This window comes from Spermophilus citellus (genome assembly GCF_964194105.1).
Source record: "Spermophilus citellus genome assembly, chromosome: 15".
NCBI lineage: Eukaryota > Metazoa > Chordata > Mammalia > Rodentia > Sciuridae > Spermophilus > Spermophilus citellus.
Window position 1 is genome coordinate 72,293,713 of NC_138195.1, and position 17,448 is coordinate 72,311,160.

General features: G+C 39.3%; 2 protein-coding genes across 5 annotated transcripts in view; one reads left to right on the forward strand and one right to left on the reverse strand.

Annotated features, from left to right (window-relative positions):
* Positions 1–17,448, forward strand: part of CNNM2 (cyclin and CBS domain divalent metal cation transport mediator 2) — a 141,611-nt gene that overhangs the window by 14,378 nt on the left and 109,785 nt on the right. Inside the window, exon 2 of one of the 4 annotated variants that reach the window (XM_081267395.1) lies at positions 13,816–13,916. The exons of the other annotated variants lie outside the window; for them this stretch is intronic. Within the exon in view, the coding sequence (XP_081123521.1) occupies positions 13,816–13,901 (86 nt within the window). The 3' untranslated portion in view covers positions 13,902–13,916. Of the gene's footprint in view, positions 1–13,815; positions 13,917–17,448 lie in introns of those variants that run through there. 4 annotated transcript variants of the gene reach the window in all.
* LOC308633965 (biogenesis of lysosome-related organelles complex 1 subunit 5-like) lies at positions 15,937–16,697 on the reverse strand. The gene has a single exon (XM_081267405.1). It carries the CDS (start codon positions 16,658–16,660, stop codon positions 16,313–16,315), a length of 348 nt encoding a protein of 115 aa, XP_081123531.1. The 5' UTR covers positions 16,661–16,697; the 3' UTR covers positions 15,937–16,312.

Sequence of the window (17,448 nt, forward strand, 5' to 3'; positions counted from 1 at the left end):
GATCTAACACTAATGTCATTGAAATTCCAGAAAGAAAGGAGACTCAGAAAACATATTTGAAAAACAATGGCAGAAAGTGTTTTAAATTTGCTAACAGACATATATTTACAGATTCAAGAAGTTCAATGTACCCTACATAGGTTAAACTCAAAGAAAACATGTAAACACATCATAATCAAGCTCTCGGAAACCAAAGGTCAAAAAAGCACCTTAAAAGCAGCAAGAAGAAAAAATGGTAAATTAAATGTAAGGGAAACTATGACCACTGGTTTCTCATAAGAAACCATGGAGTCCAGGAGATAGTGATATGACATCTTTAAAGTACTGGAAGAAGGGGCTGGGATTGTGGCTCAGCGGTAGAGTGCTTGCCTAGCACCGGCAGGACCCAGGTTTGATCCTCAGCACCACATAAAAATAAAGGCATTGTGTTGAGTCCATCTACACCTAAGAAATGAATATTTTTTAAAAAAAGTACTGGAAGAAAACAATAAAGTAAACTAAAGTGCTGGACGGGAAATATTGGCAACTTAGAATTCTATATCCAGAGAAAATATCCTTAAGATATTCAGGCAAATTAAAGGCACTCTCAAATGAAAGAAATACAAGTGATTTCATCACCAACAGATTTGCTGTAATGTGAAGTAAAGTTCTTCAGGTTAAGAAGAAATTAACTCAGAGGGAAACATGAAACTTTAGGTATATATAAAGAAGAAAAGAACAATAAATATCTGAATAAAGTGTTTTTTCCCCTTAAATTATTTAAAATATATGTGATGGGGGGGAGGGGCTGTTGTTGTGGCTCAGTGGTAGAGCACTTGCCTAGCATGTGTGAAGCACTGGCTTCGATTCCCAGTACTGCGTATAAGTAAATGAATAAAATAAAGGTCCATCAACATCTAAAAATTTTTTTTAAAAAATATGACTCTTGAAAGCCAAAAATTAGAGCATTGTTTGTAATGTTTTGATGTGTATAGATATAATATATTTAGCAACTATAATATCAAAGGAAAAGAATAAAGGGAACTATAAGGTTAAAAAACACATGAGGTTGTTGGGATTATCTCACATTTATCTATTTCACTTGATTATACTGGATTTTATTTTTTCATTAAAAATTGAGGCATTTTACTTGCTACTTTCATATATAGAGAGTGAAACATTCATAATTGTTTTTTTTTAAATATTTATTTTTTGGTTTTAGGTGGACACAATATCTTTATTTTATTTTTACGTGGTGCTGAGAATCGAACCCAGTGCCTCACTCATGCTAGGCAAACGCGCTACCACTTGAGCCACATCCCCAGCCCCATAATTGGTTACTGATAGTGTCATCCTTTAAGAAATTTAGAGGAAAGAGTAAATTTTTTATCCCAGATTGGATATAGGAAGAAGAGAGAAATAGCTGTATGAAATGTGTCAGTCAGGACAAAAAAAGATAGCTCTTTGAAACTTGGAAGTTCTATCTAATATTTATTTATTTAGCAGTACTGGGGATTGAACCCAGGGCCTTACACATGCTAGGCAAGAGGTCTACCACCGAGCCACATGCCTGGCCCTTTTTATTCTATTTTGAGACAGGATCTTGCCTCAAACTTGGATTTTTCCTGCCTCAGTCACTTGAGTGGCTGGGATTATAGATGTGGGCCACGGTGCCAATCTGTTTTTTTTTTGCCAATGCTTTTTCCTCTGCAGACCATTTTATCAGGGCTTTTCTTTGGGTTTCTTGGAAGAAACTAGAAAAAGCCCTGATTTTCAGTCACTCTGCACTTCATACCGCCATCATCAGAATGATCCTTGAGGCTTTTGGGTTCCAGGTAACCAGAAGAGACAAATTGAAACTCTGCTCTTTTTTCCTTTTTCCTGCTATGGGGGTGGGGGCTGGTAACCTGAGAGGACGAATGTTTTCCCATGCTAGCAAAGACAGATTGAAGGCATCGTCTGATCTTTATGGGAGTGTGCAAAGCCTCAGTTTTTCCATTTGCCCATCTGCAATCAGAAAACAATGTGCTGACTCAGCTGGAAGCCTCTGCAGAGTGGCATTTGGGGCTTAGAAAATCCTGAGAATCATGCAAGGGATGGAAATGTTTGAGTAGATTTTAAGAGGTGATGTTAAAATGGAAAAACAGCCAGAAGCACACGGCAGGCTCTGTCATCTCTTTCAAGGCTGCTTCCTTTACTCACTAGTGAACTTCCTCGGTTTAAGATTTGTGAGGAATAATTTCTTCTCTGTGGAGCTGATTATAGAACTGAGGAAAAAAACCTTTCAGCCACTGCACTTCATACTGCCATCAACAGTATGATCCTTGAGGTTCCAGGTAGCTGGCAGATACAAAGTACAACCTCTCCTCTGCTCCGTGCGCGTGCGCACAGTCATGAGCATCTGCTATGCTGCTGGTGCACACAATGAGAAGGGGTGTGGGTTGAGAGGGGAGTGAAATTTTGTTGGAAGCAAGTCAATTAGTTAAAATTCTGATATAATCATATTGTGTGTTTAAATTTGTATTTGCTTGTTCCTGTATACATTCATGTACCTGCAATGATGAGAAGAACATTTACTAAAATGTTAACTAACAATGACTGTCCCTCAATGATAGGTTTTGGGGGAAGAAGTGTTTTTCTGTGTTGCTCCAAGTTTGATTTTTTTTATGTGTATTTTGTGACATTTGGGGAAACTAAATCCATTAAAACTAAGGTGTAAATTTTGCCACTTGAGCCACTAGTTTAGGTGTTTAGTTGAAATTCAGTGAATTTAGTTGAAATTCACTTTTCTCTGTGGGAAATATGGACTATTTTATACATAAAATGATAGTACACTGCCATCTTTCTCTTGTCTTTATTGGAATCACTACTTGGGAAAAAGAAAAAAAGATGAGTAGTATTTGAAAGCCCATGGCATGTGAGTGTGCATGTGCACATATATGTATGCAACGGTTTAGTGAAATTTAATTTTGTGTGCGAAATAAAAAATTAAGGCTTTCAGATTGCAGTTGTTTTCAAAACATGTTATTAGGTAAAAAAAAAAAATCCAGTTTGTTTAGATTTGTGTGTGCAGTGCCTGGAATGCAACTTTTTGATATTTATGTGATAGCCTTGATTAAATAAAAGATTAAAGTAGTTGAGCTCCAACTAGATTTATACTTTCAGCATAAAACCGTAATCCTAAAATACTGTTTATTTGGCAACACTGGGATACTGTTAACTGGTGCCTTCTTTTGTCTATAGAAATCATCACTGTAAATCTAGTCATTGTTGGAAGGAGACAAAAAACTAAAAGGAAATGTTCTGGAACCCCCTGTACTAGAAGTTCAATTAGTAGTTTCTGGGATATCTTATGCATTTTGCTAAAATAAAAGGATCTGTTGACTCTGTTAAGCATCAGTCATTTGTTTAGTTTGATTATACTTCTATAAAATGATATGTATTATCAGATAAAAGATGTGATTTTTCTTTTTTTTCTGAATGCATACAGAAATTTTCTATTTAATTACAGTCCTTGTACTGCATAATGAGATTTTGGTCAAGGGCAGATCACATATAGGTCTGTGGTCCCATAAAATGTAATGGAGTTGAGGGGCTGGGGATGTGGCTCAGGTGGTAGCGCGCTTGCCTGGCATGCCTGCGGCCTGGGTTCGGTCCTCAGCACCACATACAAACAAAGATGTTGTGTCTGCCGAAAACTAAAAAATCAATATTAAAAAAATATATATAATGGAGTTGAAAAATTCCTGTTGCTTAGTAACGTTGTACTGTCAGCGTTAATGCGTGACTCATGTTTATGATGACACTGTGCAGACAAATGTACTGCACTGCCAGTTATGTGAAAGTATAGCACGTGCAATTTTGCATGGTATATCGTATTTGATTATGATGACAGTGACCACACTACTGGCTTATGTATTTATTAATCTATACTTTTAATATTATTTTAGATATACTCTTTCTACTTACAAAATTGTTTTGCTGGAAAATAGTATTCTGTGTTACACCGACAGCAGCCTCCTCATCTCATGTTCGCCTTGTCTCTTGATTGCATTATTTTTTCTTGTACTCGATTTAACCTTGTGTTGTTTTGTTCATCATGGCCCTGGGAGTGATAGGATATTTATGTATATGAGATATATACTATATAACCTAGGTGTGCAGCAGACATTACCACCTAGGTTTATATAAGTACAAGCTGTGGAGTTTGCAAGACTCCAAACTCGCCTAACCATTGGGTTCTCAGAATGTATCCCTGTCTTAGGAGAAGTTAGCAGTCATTTAGGCGTCTTTACTTAAGTCTCTTTTAAAATAAAATAATGACAACAGAGTTTGCTCTACTCATTTAGCTAACTCACCAAGAAAGCTCAGCATTTTAGGAAGAGAAATTGCTGTCAAATTTGCTTACAAGCAGCACTGCTCTTAGATAGTCCCATGCGTATGACACAGATTGACTATTTACTCAGTGCCTGGATATTTAAAAGTATATAAAAATGCTGGGTGTGGGGGTACATGCCTATAATCCCAGTGACTTGGGGAGCTGAGAAAGGAGGATCGAAAGTTTGAGGTCAGAGCTTAAGCAATTTAGTGGGAATTTCAGCAACTTGGCAAGACCTTGTCTAAAAAAGAAAAAGCATCTAAAAATTTGACCTGATTACCCTCCAATGAAGCTCATCAGTTGGCACAGACCTCCCAGGAGTGTTTTAGTGGGACATGAATGGAGAGCCTCTAGGAGGAATCACAGAGACTAAACAAACAAGCAGGAAAAGAACCTTAATTGATTTAAGCTGGCTTATCTCATATTAGCTAAATATCCAACAAATCAGCAGTTATTACTTTCTCTGTGAGCTCATAAGACCATTTACCAAACTAGATATTAGAGTAGGCATGAAGATTTTTTCACATAGCTGGTGGAAAGAGGCTTTTTCATACCTGGTGGATAGGCTCATTGCTGTATGCATTGACTCACCTGGTAGTTTGAGGCCCCCCAGCCTGGTTGAGTTTTGTAAATCTCCCCTGAGGCTAGCTTAGCCTCACCCCATGTTCAGAGGCAAACGTAGGCATTTCTTGTTGAGTTCTTGTCTTCAGAGATCATGACCTGTTTTTCTTTTCTCTTTTTACTGCGAAATTTTTGCAGAACTGGTTAGTGATGTCCTTTTACTTGCTCTGGCTTCATCTTGAGTCCTTTGTAATCTGGCTTCAGGCCATCGCTGCTGATGCTATCTGTACTTTTGGTTGTACTTTGGTTCCTGGATTTTTGGGATCCTTCACTGTGGTGTGTGAGTGTGTTGCCAGTCGAGGGCCGCACCAGCTTGACTCGTGCAGCATGGTTCTCTGGTTTCTCTGACTCCTTCCCTTTTCTGCGAAGCTTCTTGATTTTTCTTTTCTTTCCTAATTGAGTGTTCCCCTTGTCTCTCCCTTTCATAGTCTTTTGCCCTAATTTTTTTTTTTTTGGTACCTGGGTTTGAACCCAGGAGCACTTGACAACTGACTAAGTCACATCCCCAGCCTGCCCACACCCTTTTAAAATTCTTTTTAAAAATATATGACAGTAGAGTGTATTTTGACACATTTTTACACACATGGAATATAACTTGCTCTATTAGGATTCCATTCTTGCAGTTGTACATGATGAGGAATTTCACTGGTCATGTATTCATATATGCACATAGGAAAGTTCTGTCCGATTCATTCTTCTGTCTTCCCTATTCTCATCTCCCCCTCTCTTCCCTTCATTCCCCTTTGTGTAATCCAATGAACTTGTGTCCCCCTCCCCCCTTATTGTGTGTCAGCATCCACATATCAGAGAGAACATTTGACCTTTGGTTTTTTGGAATTGGCTTGTTTCACTTAGCATGATAGTCTCCAGTTCCATCCATTTACCAGCAAATCTTTGCCCTTTATTTTTTATTTTTTATTTGAGTCAGGGTCTCACTGAGTTGCTTAGGGCCTTGTTAAATCGCTGAGCTGGCTTGGAACTTGCAATCCTCCTGCCTCAGCCTCCCAAACTGCTGGGATTACAGGTGTATGCCACTGGGCCTTTTGCCATCATGAGAAAACTTTCTTTGATTCATGTTTAATCCATGTTTTTATTAAACATCATAATAAAGAACTGTGGGGATGCAAAGTTGAATTCGATATATTTTCTGCTCTTAAGCAATTTGTTATTCATATGAATGTATATACTTTTCTCCCTAAAATCTTGTTACTGATTTGTTTTCTTTCCATTCCTGCTGCTACTCTCCGAGGCCTTAGCCCCTTTTCTTTGTGCCTGCTAATTTAGCACTCCACAAATGCATTTTGAATGAGTGGATGAATGAACGAATCTTAATTATTGTACAGTTTCCAAAATGGCTTCCTTTATTTTGTCAACATGTCATCAGGCCTGCCTCTGCCAGGTTGATAATCCTCAAACATAACTTTAATTTTACCAGGTTGTCAAAAGCCTCCTGTAATTAAAGTAATACAATATTGTCTTTTTACCTGTCAAAATAGCCACAATAGAAAAAATAATTGTCAAGGCCCCATGGGATGCAGACCCCTTCTCTGGCTGCATCTTGTACTTCTTTACACTTGAGTCACGTTGCTTTAGTCCCACTGGCCTCCTGGCTGTTTCTTGAGCATGGCAGACACTGTAGGCAGGCTGCAGCCGTGGGGCCTGTGCAGCTCTGTTCCCTGTCCCTGGAATGTCCTTGTCCCTGTCCCCCTTCCTTCAAGGTCTTTACTCAGACACCACTTCCATGAGGCTCTCTACTGCTTTCCCATCTAAACTCCAGTCCCTTCCCTGTGACACTTTCTTACCCTCCTTCCTTATTTATTTTAACTCTTTACTGTATCTTGTGCTTATCTTTCTTCTCTTTGGGGTGTGTGTAGTGTGTGCTTCTCCCAATAGAATTTAAGCTCCATGAGGGAAGGGCCTGCGCTCCTTGCTGTATTCCCAGGGCCCACAATAGGGCCTGGTAACCATATCAATAGATACAGTGGAGGGACGTGAATATTATGGAGGGCGTGGTGTGAGGCAGGTGTCCTTTATCATATCCATGGTATTGTTAATTGGCCACATGTTTAAGAATCTGACACTTTCTGTGTATTCTTTCTCTAGTAGGTTCACTTCCAGAGATCTGAACTACCAGAAACTTAAAACACTGGGATGCTCATCTAAGTATCTTCTAAAATTTCCTCATTTTTATTTATTTAAAAAATTGTGGTGAAACACATACTATACAACATTGACTGTTTTAAGGGTGTAATTCATTGTTTGTATTTTCACATTGTTGTGCAACCATTTTTGAACCCTTTCATCTTGCAGAACTGAGACTCTGTTCCCATGAAGATCCAGCTTGCCATTCCCCCTGCTGTACCCCCTGACAACAGCCATTCTACTTTCTGTCTTGGAATTTGATGACTCTAGGTGCCTCATAAGTAGAATTTATAGTATTTTTTTATGATTGACTTATTTTACTCTATGTGTTGGAATTCCCTTTGTTTAAACTCAGAGGCACTCGACCACTGAGCCACAACCCCAGCCTTTTTTTTTTTGTAGTGATGGGGATTGAACCCAGGGCCTTGTGCTTGTGAGGCAAGCACTCTACCAACCGAGCTATATCCCCAGACCCCCAACCCTATTTTGCATTTTATTTAGAGACAGGGTCTCACTGAGTTGCTTAGCTCCTCAATAATGTGCGGAGGCTAGCTTTGAATTCACCATCCTCCTGCCTCAGCCTCCCAAGCTTCTGGGATTACAGGTGTGTGCCACAGCGCCCTGAGGGAATCACCTACCTTCCTTCCTTCCTTCCTTCCTTTCTTTTAAAATATTTGTTTATTTTTTTTTAGTTGTAGATGGATAACAATACCTTTATTTTATTTATTTATTCATTTTTATGTGGTGCTGAGGATAGAACCCAGGGCCTCACATGTGCTAGGCGAGCGCTCTACTGCTGAGCCACTAACCCAGCCCTGAATTACCTTTCTTTTTATGGCTGAATAGTATTCCTTTGTATGTATGTATGTACCACATTTTATTTATCCATTCAGTTTCTGGTGGACTCCTGAGTTGCCTCTACCTTGTGGCTCTTGTAAATTATTCTGCTATGAGCATGGGTGTGCAAATATCTGTTTGAGTCTCTGTTTTCAGTTCTTTTGGGTGTACAACCAGAAGTGGGATTATTGGGTCATATGGTAATTCACTTAATCCCACCCCCCACCCCCGTATTGAGGATTGAAGCCAGAGATGCTCTAACACTGAGCTACATTTCCAATCCTTTCTGTTTTTTATTTGGAGACAGGGTCTTGCTGAGTTGCTCAAGCTGACCTTGAACTTGTAATTCTTCTGCTTCAGACTAAGTATAGGCATGTGCCACTGGGCATGGCTGGTAATTTTATTCTTTTTTTTGGGGGGGGGTACCAGGGATTGAACTCAGGGGCACTCCACCACTGAGCCACATCCCCAGCCCTATTTTGTGCTTATTTAGAGATAGGGTCTCACTAAGTTGCTTATTAGCACCCCACTTTTTGCTGAGGCTGGCTTTGAACTAGTGATCCTCCTGTCTCAGCCTCCGGAGCTGCTGGGATTACAGGCATGTGCCACTGCACCTGGCTAATTTTATTCTTAAATTTTTGAGGAACTAAATATTTTTTTAAATAGCAAAATTTTTAAAACAGTCCAAAAGTCTAGCATTGAAGGATGATTAAGCTGAAACAAATGTGGGTATGTATGTGTGACACAACCATTTAGAGTTACATTTATAAAGTTTTAAATAACAATAGAGAAATGATTATTTTAAGGGAAAAGTGCAACATAGTCTCACTGGGTGCAGGGGTCCATGCCTGTAGTCTGAGCTACTCAGGAGGCTAAGGCAGGACGATTGCTTGAGCCCAGGAGTTTGAGGCCAGCCTGGGCAACATAGCGAGACCCCATCTCTTATAAATAATAATAATTTTCTAAACTGCCTAAAAGCTGATAGAAATACACTGAAATGTTAATAATAAAAATGCATGATTTTTATATTTATCTTATATTCTTCTGTATTTTCTAATTAACCAGGCACTACTTTTTCTTATTTAGGAGAAAAATACAGAAAGCTTTCAAGAGTTCTGTTACCTGCTTTGTGGAATTCAGACCCTTCCAGAATTTGCAGAGCTCTTTGCACTCTTGCTCTAGCCCCTATTTTTGTCTTCTGTCTAAAATGGCTAAACTCATAACACGTCAAATATGTGTCAGTGTTATGTATGTGAAGTGTGTGTGTACGTGCACACTGTATGTCACTAACACAGCTCTGCTCATGTTCCTGTCTTATAGGAAACTTAAACTGCCCATCTAAAACTCTACCCAGCCCTTATACCTCGTTAAAATTCCAGTTTTTCCTGATGGATCTACTGATTTCTAAATGTCCACCACCTAGCCTTATGCCTGACAATTCAAACGTCCTATTTCTTGATTTTCTTTAGTCTTTAGGTTGCTTCTTTTGTAACTCTCATTATGCCCATCCAGAGGATTTCCTTTTTTTTTCCTAATCCTCACTTATCTTCCTCCCAGAAACTTTATATTTTGAAAAATTTATAGCACAGGAAAGTTTTTAGCAATGATACAATGAATTCCTGTGAATCCTTCGCTGGGATTCACAAATTGTTAATTATTTTTATGTTTGTCTTTTTCCATATACACATGCACATATATGCATGTATTTATATACAAATGTATGTATTTTTTTTCTTGGGTTGTTAGTCATAAAGTAGATTGCCACTATGGAAATCAGTATGGAGGTTCCTCAGAAGACTAGGCATGAAACCACCATATGACCCAGCTATACCATTCCTTGGTATTTATCCTGAAGAATTAAAGTCACCATACTGCTGCTGGGGTTGTGGCTCAAGTGGTAGAGTGCTCGCCGAGGACATGTGAGGCACTGGGTTCGATCCTCAGCACCACATAAAATAAAGACATTCAAAAAAAAGAATTAAAGTCACTGTACAACAGTGATACATGCATACCCATATTTATAGCAGCACAATTCACAGTAGCTAAACTATGGAACCAGCCTATGTGTCTATCAGGAACTGAATGGATAAAGAAAATGTGGCGAGTTTTATTTAGCCATAAAATGAAATTATGTCATTTGCAGGGAAATGGATGAAACTAGAGACCATTATGTTAAGTGAAATAAGCCAAGCTCAGAAGGTCACGGGTTGTATGTTTTCTCTGATATGTGGAAGCTAGAGAGGAAAAAGGAAAAGAAAGGTGTGTGTTGGGGATGAGGGTCCAAAGAAAATCAAAGGGAGATCAGTAGAGGAAAGAAACTAAAGAGAAGGAAATAGCTGGGGGGGGGGGAGTTCTGGGGAGGGATATTGACCAAACTATACGGTTATATTGTATGCATGCACAGCTACAATGTACCAATTAAAAATGTCAGTTATCAAATCTTGTCATTATGTACAACTATAATGTACCAATTAAAAATGTGGAAAGAGAAAAAAAAGAACCTATTCCCCAAAAAACAAAGTAGGTTGCAGACATCATGATACTTCTTCACTCCTAAATACTTCAGTATGAATCTCTTTAAAAAATTTTTTTTAAATTGTAGGTGGACACAGTACCTTTATTTTTATGTGGTGTTGAGGCTCTAAGTCAGTGTCTCACACGTGCTAGGCAAGTGTTCTACCTCTGAGCCACAACCCCAGACCTCAGCACGAATCTCTTAAGAATAAGGATCTTTTCAGAAAAAAAGCCCAATACTCTTACGATAGTCAAGAAATTTAACATCAATACAAACATATTATCTAACAAAATAGTCCAAGCTCCAGCACAAAGTGGAATTCCATGGTCTCTCACCTCCCTTGCCTTTGGCTGGTTACATTTTCCCTCCCTGCCTCTTTTGAGCTGAGTTCTGTAAAGTAGGCCTTTACCTATCTAGCTTCAGGCTGTTAGGTGCTTTCTTCTGTATGATAATAGGACCCTGTTCATACCTTATATATCACAGTGTGGATCTGTTTTTTCCCTTTGGGGAATTGTTGTTTACTCCTCCACTGAGAGCAGGGATTTTGTATAGCTCACTTCTGGGCTTCCCACTTAGAGGTGCTCAATACATATTCGGCTTATCAGTGAACCATTTCAATTCTGTGGTCACTGACTGTTTCACCATAAAGACGGGGTTGGTTCTCAGACCTTCAGATGTCTCCCAATTCTGACAGCTTTCATGAATATTTGGCCTGAAATGCTCAAAGCAGTGGAGAGAGTGGAAAGCTATTTTACCTGTTGTGCAAGTCCTCAAGGATTATAGGGGAAATTCCTGATGGTAGTTATGAAAAAGGCAGAGTGAGTTAATTGGTGCTGTGGGGAATATTATGAAGCGCTTTAGCAATCGGAGGACAGGACTGTTCCTCCAGCAATCCTGAAGGAGGCCAAAGGCTGCGGGGAGGGTCAGGGCATTATTTCATCAGGAAGGAACAATGTTGGGAAAAGCAGAGTGTCAGAAAAGTTGTGTCTGGGAGAATTGCAGCAGTTGATCTGACTACCTCTTAGGAGTCTTTGTTCTCTATATAAGGTACATATTGACTATTCTTTGTATGTATTGATTGTGGTCCTGAGTCTTTTCCATTTTGCTTTTAGGTACACCTAAAAGCATTTAGTGATACTAATTGAACATCTGCATTGATAGAAAAGTCTCTCTTAGGGGTGGTTTCTACCATGGAGGACTTTTAAAAGCACTGTGGTCATTGTTGTTCTAACTGGAGTCTGTTCCCCTTGCTTACAGCTCTGCTGAGCTCAAATTCTTCTCTCTCGTGTTAGATGGGTTAAGCCTTAGGGTAAGTACATTAATAATTGAACATGAGGCATTAGTGCTTCAGTGTTGAACTTTAGTGTTTTCTGTAGCCTGCAGGAGTTATTTAACTACTTTGATTTATAACCAGGATAGGACTTTAAGCACTATTGAGAAAGGGCTGGGGACTTTGACATGGTGCTTATTTTCTAGCTATTTACTTTTCATATAAAGAGAAAACCCCTACAACATGCTGATGAAAAGTCCTAACCTGGAACTGGGCACACCTGTAACTCCAGTCGCTCCTGAGGCTTAGGCAGGTGGATGGCAAATCCCAGGCCAGCCTAAGCCTCAGAAGCATATTGAGGCCTCAGGCAACTTAGGGAGGCCTCAGGCAATTTAGTCAGACCCTGTCTCAAGATAAAAAATAAGAAAGGCTGGGGATGTGGTTCAGTGATTAAGCACCCAAGGGTTCAATCCTGAGTATTAAAAAAAAAGAAAAAGAAAAAAGTCCCAACCTGGAGAAAACAATATTGTCTCCTGAGAAAGAGACCAAACACATGCTTTATTTAATATACCACTATCCATTTTTTTCTTTAGAATATAATTCTGTATATATTTTTGAGTAATTTTTCATCAAATGCCAGAACTTTCTGCTCTCAGTACATGTTGGTGAGATGGGAAGTGTGAGCCGTTGAAGAACTGGCTTCCTCCGAACTAGTTGATAGCTACTAAGCTCACTGCCATAAACTCTCTGGTCATATGTTTTGTAATCCCATCTCTGGCATATGTTTTAATCATTTTCTTACTGTTTCATAGGAGCTGTAATCCTTTTATACTTCCCGGTGTTTTAAAATAACCCTGTAAAGGGCTGTTTTACATTTAATAGCCATGTTTCACATTGTTTTAAAGCTGTGAATAAGTTCAGGCAGGCAAATCTTTTGATTTAAAATGCCTTTGTTGCTATGTTTTAAAAAGATGTATTAGTCTTCTAGTGTTATTTTCACTGTGATCGTTTTAAATAGTAGCAAAGTTTATGTATGTGTGTGAGAGAGTGAGGTACCAGGCCTCTCTACCACAGAGCCACATCCCCAGCCCTTGGCTAGAATTTTTAAAAATATGTGGAAATACTTGTAAAATAAAGAAGAAATGAAGAAACAAAAAAATACGTAGATGAAAACATTGGTCTTTTGTAATTTTCCATTATCAAGTTTCAAAAGATGATTTATTTTTTGAAACCATTCATGTTGAGCAAGATGGTTGCTGTCCTCAAGGCATGTATGGTTTAGTGCAGGGGGTGGGGGCCAACATGAAACAGGTAACTGCACAGGTATATTCACCCAATGCAATGTGCTCTGGAGAAAGGCACCCACGCCCTGAGAATAATGGCAGGTAGGAAGCAAGGGAAGGAAGTGGCATTTGGGTGCCTTGAGATCTGACAGATAAGTAGGAGTCAACCAGGGGGAATTTGGGTGCGGAAGAGAGACTATTAAAGAGAAAGGTGATAAGGTGGGAGGTGGCTTTGTATATCCAAGGAACTGAAGGAAGCTGAGTGTGGCTGGAATACAGAGGGGGTGTGTGTGCGTGTTGGGGGAGGGTGCAGGGGTACACAGTACAAGTGGGGAAGCAGGCCAGGATTCTGGTGAAGCCACTCTAGGCCATGCAGGAGTTCTAGCATTTTCTCTCAGAGCAACAATGTACCTTTCAAGTGTTGGGGGTATGTGAGTGTGATTTTTGAAAAAGTAATAACTCCCATGTGAAAAATCTGCTGGAGAAGAGTGAGAAAGGGTGCAGAGAGACCAGCATCTGGAAGTTTTTGCAGAAGTCTGCTGAGAGATGATCACAGTGAGGCTTCTGGTCATGATGGTTAGGATGGAGAGAGGAGGGCTAGTTCTGAAGATGCTGGTGAGGGAAGGCCTTTACCAAACTCCTTTTCACCGATATACTGTGAAAGGCAAAATATGGCTAGCTTCTCTGAAGTTGAGACCTGGAGAATCAGTGATCATGTGATTAAAAAGCAAAAATAGATCTCAGGCTGGTCTCAAACCACTACTCTCTTTCATGTCTGCCATCTTTCTAGGAGTGGAAGCTTCAATCTGGAGAACTCAAGTGTCTCTGACTGATACCCACCAACTGGAACATCCAGCTCTTGTGCATTCAAGCTAAATTGAGGCATCTGGCACCGAACATTGCCTTGTCAGTTTCACTGGGTGTCATTGTAATCACTAGTACCTTCTGATGAGGGAACACACTCCAGTCCAACTATAGTTAAGAATTGGACTATCAGTAAGTCACAGTTTACCAATCTGTTGATAATATTGATGTACTGAGCTCATACTACATTTTTGGTGTTTAGTTCAGAAAGTTTGTAAAATTTGGCCATCGTACAACTCACTGTCTAATAGAGGAGAACAGACTCGAATATCCGGGAACCTCCAGTTGGGAGTTGTATTCAGGATGCTCTGGGGGCTGCCAAGGAAGAGCTTTGGGCTGAGTTAGTCCCAGGTAAATGGTGATCATTTCAGTCATAATGTGGTATTTCTGAAATAAGAAGGGACTAAATGTATTATAAGTGAAGATGTTTAGAAAGTACTCAGTTGATTAATTTGGTAGAGGAAAATGACTAAGGTAAAAATTAAAAACTTGCCAGGGTAGAAATTTCATGTCAATAAAGAACTTAGCTAAACTGTATTAAGCATTACCTTATGAAAATAATACAAGAAGCACACTCATCATGATTTTCTACTGGGCACTTTTATTTTATACCATGTAATTATTTTGAATGGCGTTGATATTTTTTCAGAAAGTTATTGTTTTCCTTTGAAAATGATTTTGGAAAACTAGCTGTAATTTGAGGGGGATTCTTTATTTTTTTCCCCTTCAGTTGATTCTAAAGCAAGAAGCACAAAATAAGTTACTTATCAGCCTGTGGTGTATGCACACCTGTAATCCCAGCTACTTGGGTGGCTGAGGCAGGAGGATGGCAAGTTCAAGCCAGCTTGGGCAACTTAGGGAGAAACTGTTTGAAACAAATAAATTTAAAAAAAGGGAAGTTGGGGGGGGGGAGGGGGGATACAGTTTAGTGGTAGAGTGCCCCTAGGTTGAATTCACAGTAACCACGCCCCCACCCCCAAGTCTCTTATCTGAAGTTTGTTTCACTGAAACTATTGGAACATATCTCTAAGTGAGGTGTACTTATACATTTTACATACGATTAGTTTCTCTTGAGGGCAGTAGAGGTGATTTCTTGTGAACACTTGCCAAATTCAGTTTAGCAATGTTTTGTAATTATTTTTCTAAAATTTTTAAAATGGATTTTTATAATATACTTTTTAATGTAAATGAGTATCCTTTCTTTTTTTTTAAAGTGCTAGATATTCTGCTTTAATTCTTTTTTAAATTTTTTTCTTTTTAGTTATACATGACAGTAGAATGTATTTTGACATATATATACACATGGAGTGTAACTTCCATTCTTGTGGTTGTACTGATGTGGAGTCTCACTGGTCTTGAGTTCATATATGAACATAGGAAAGTTATGTTTGATTTATTTTACTGTCTTTCCTATTTCCATCTCCTCCCTTCCCTTCATTCCCCTTTGTCTAATCCAGTGAACTTCTATTCCTCCCAACCCCCACTTATTGTGAACCAGCATCCGAATATCAGAGAGAACATTCTGCCTTTGATTTGGGGGGATTGGCTTATTTCACTTAGCATGATAGTCTCCAGTTCCATTCATTTACTGGCAAATACCATAATTTCATTCTTCTTTACAGATGAGTCTTATTCCATTGTGTATTTGTACCATATTTTCTTTATCCACTCATCTGTTGAAGGGCACTTAGGTTGGTTCCTTAGCTTAGCTATTGTGAATTGCTGCTCCAATTCTTCTAATCACCCACCACTAAAATATCTCCTACCTGCTTAGCACTTGGAAATGTATAAAATGCTATCACATATCATATGCCGTATATCTCCTAATCCTCTCATTAACCTAATAGAGGGTTTGAGGAGGATCAATTTCAGAACTCCCTCTGAAACCCAAATCAGTAAGTCCCTTATATAAAAGTTAATTTTTTAATAGAAGCTATGCATATTCTCCGCGTAGACTTTAAATCACCTACAGATGACTTATATACCCAATATGATGAAAACACTATATAAATAATTGTTATGGGCTGGGGCTGGGGCTCAGAGGTAGAGTGCTTGCCTGGCATGTGTGAGGCACTGGGTTCAATCCTCAGCACCACATAAAAAAATAAAGTAAAGGTTTTGTGTTCACCTACAACTAAAAAACACATATTTTAAAAAACTGTTATTCTGTATAGTTTAGGGAATGGCAACAAGGGAAAAAGTCTTCATATGTTCCAACACAACCGTCATCGGCCTACCTACATGGAACATGTCAGTCATAATGTTAAAAGATACTTTCATCGTGGTTGGTTGAATTCCCAGATGAAGAACCCATTGACTGGTGAGGAGGGCCATTCTCAGATAAGGAAACAGCAGGTCAAGGACAGTGGTAAAATCTCCAAAGATGGTCATAGTGGTTCCTCCCCTTCCCGCACACACAGGAATCATGCTGCTTGCGCTGTCAAGAGACAGGGCTCATGTCGCCTCCCCTTGAATCTGAACTGGCCTTGTCGCTTGCTTTGACCAACAGAACACAGTGGAAAAATGTCTGTGCCAGTTGATAGCTTTCCTCCCGTGGAGAAGCACAGGAAGTGATGTTCAAATTCTTTTACAAAATAACGAGTTTCACCTTGAATAACTGGTCTGTGATCCAAAAGCCTTGAATGAATTTCTCCAAGATCCTTGATAATGAGGTGTGCGGAGCCCGCAGTCCCCAGCGAGTCCCTCTTCTTGCCACCGCCGCCGGGGGCGACCTCACAACCCACAAGGGTCTCAGTCCTTCCGCCACTCATCCCGACTGGCTCCGCCTCTGAGTATCCTTTCAAATAAGCCTATTGGAATTATCTGGAGCAGCCCTGAGGAACACTGGTGCTGGTTTTCCTAGGAATCTCTGTTCAGGGCAACACAGCATTCATGCTCACTGGGGATATGTTATATCGGATTTTTTTTTTCCCTTGGCTGGGGATCAAACCCAGGGCCTTGCACATGCTAGGCAAACATTGGACCACTGGGCCATACTCTGACCCCTAGGACTCTTAAATATATCAGTGCAAATGTAACTAAAAGGTAGTTTTGCTTTAATACTTGAATAGAAGACTCTGGGGTTCTGTGCTGGAAATAGATGAGGTTGCTAATATGGCTGGTAATAGCTCTGAATGTTGGTGATGTCATTTTGAAGTCTGTATATTACAACGAACTAGTTGGAAATTACCACTGGGAATTTTCTGTATTGATGAGTGCAATGGAGAAAATATAGCTTTAGTATGTGTTGAATGACCTGTTTTCTCAAGTCTGTTTGCTGAACTTTAAAGTGTCAACATCCCTCCCACCAGTTATATTATGTAAATGTATGGACTGTGACTTGAGATTTCTCAGTGAAGAATTATGATAAATAAAATTTTTAAAAATGAAAGATACTGGTTTCAGGTTTTCTTTAGATTGCTACTTAAAAACTTATAATCTAGCAAAAGGGAAGATTTTTTTCATGATTTTCATTGTTTAATACTTAAAATATTGGCAAACTGTGCATAGATTAGTGATATATTAGTAACATACAATACATACGTAATCAAACACAAAT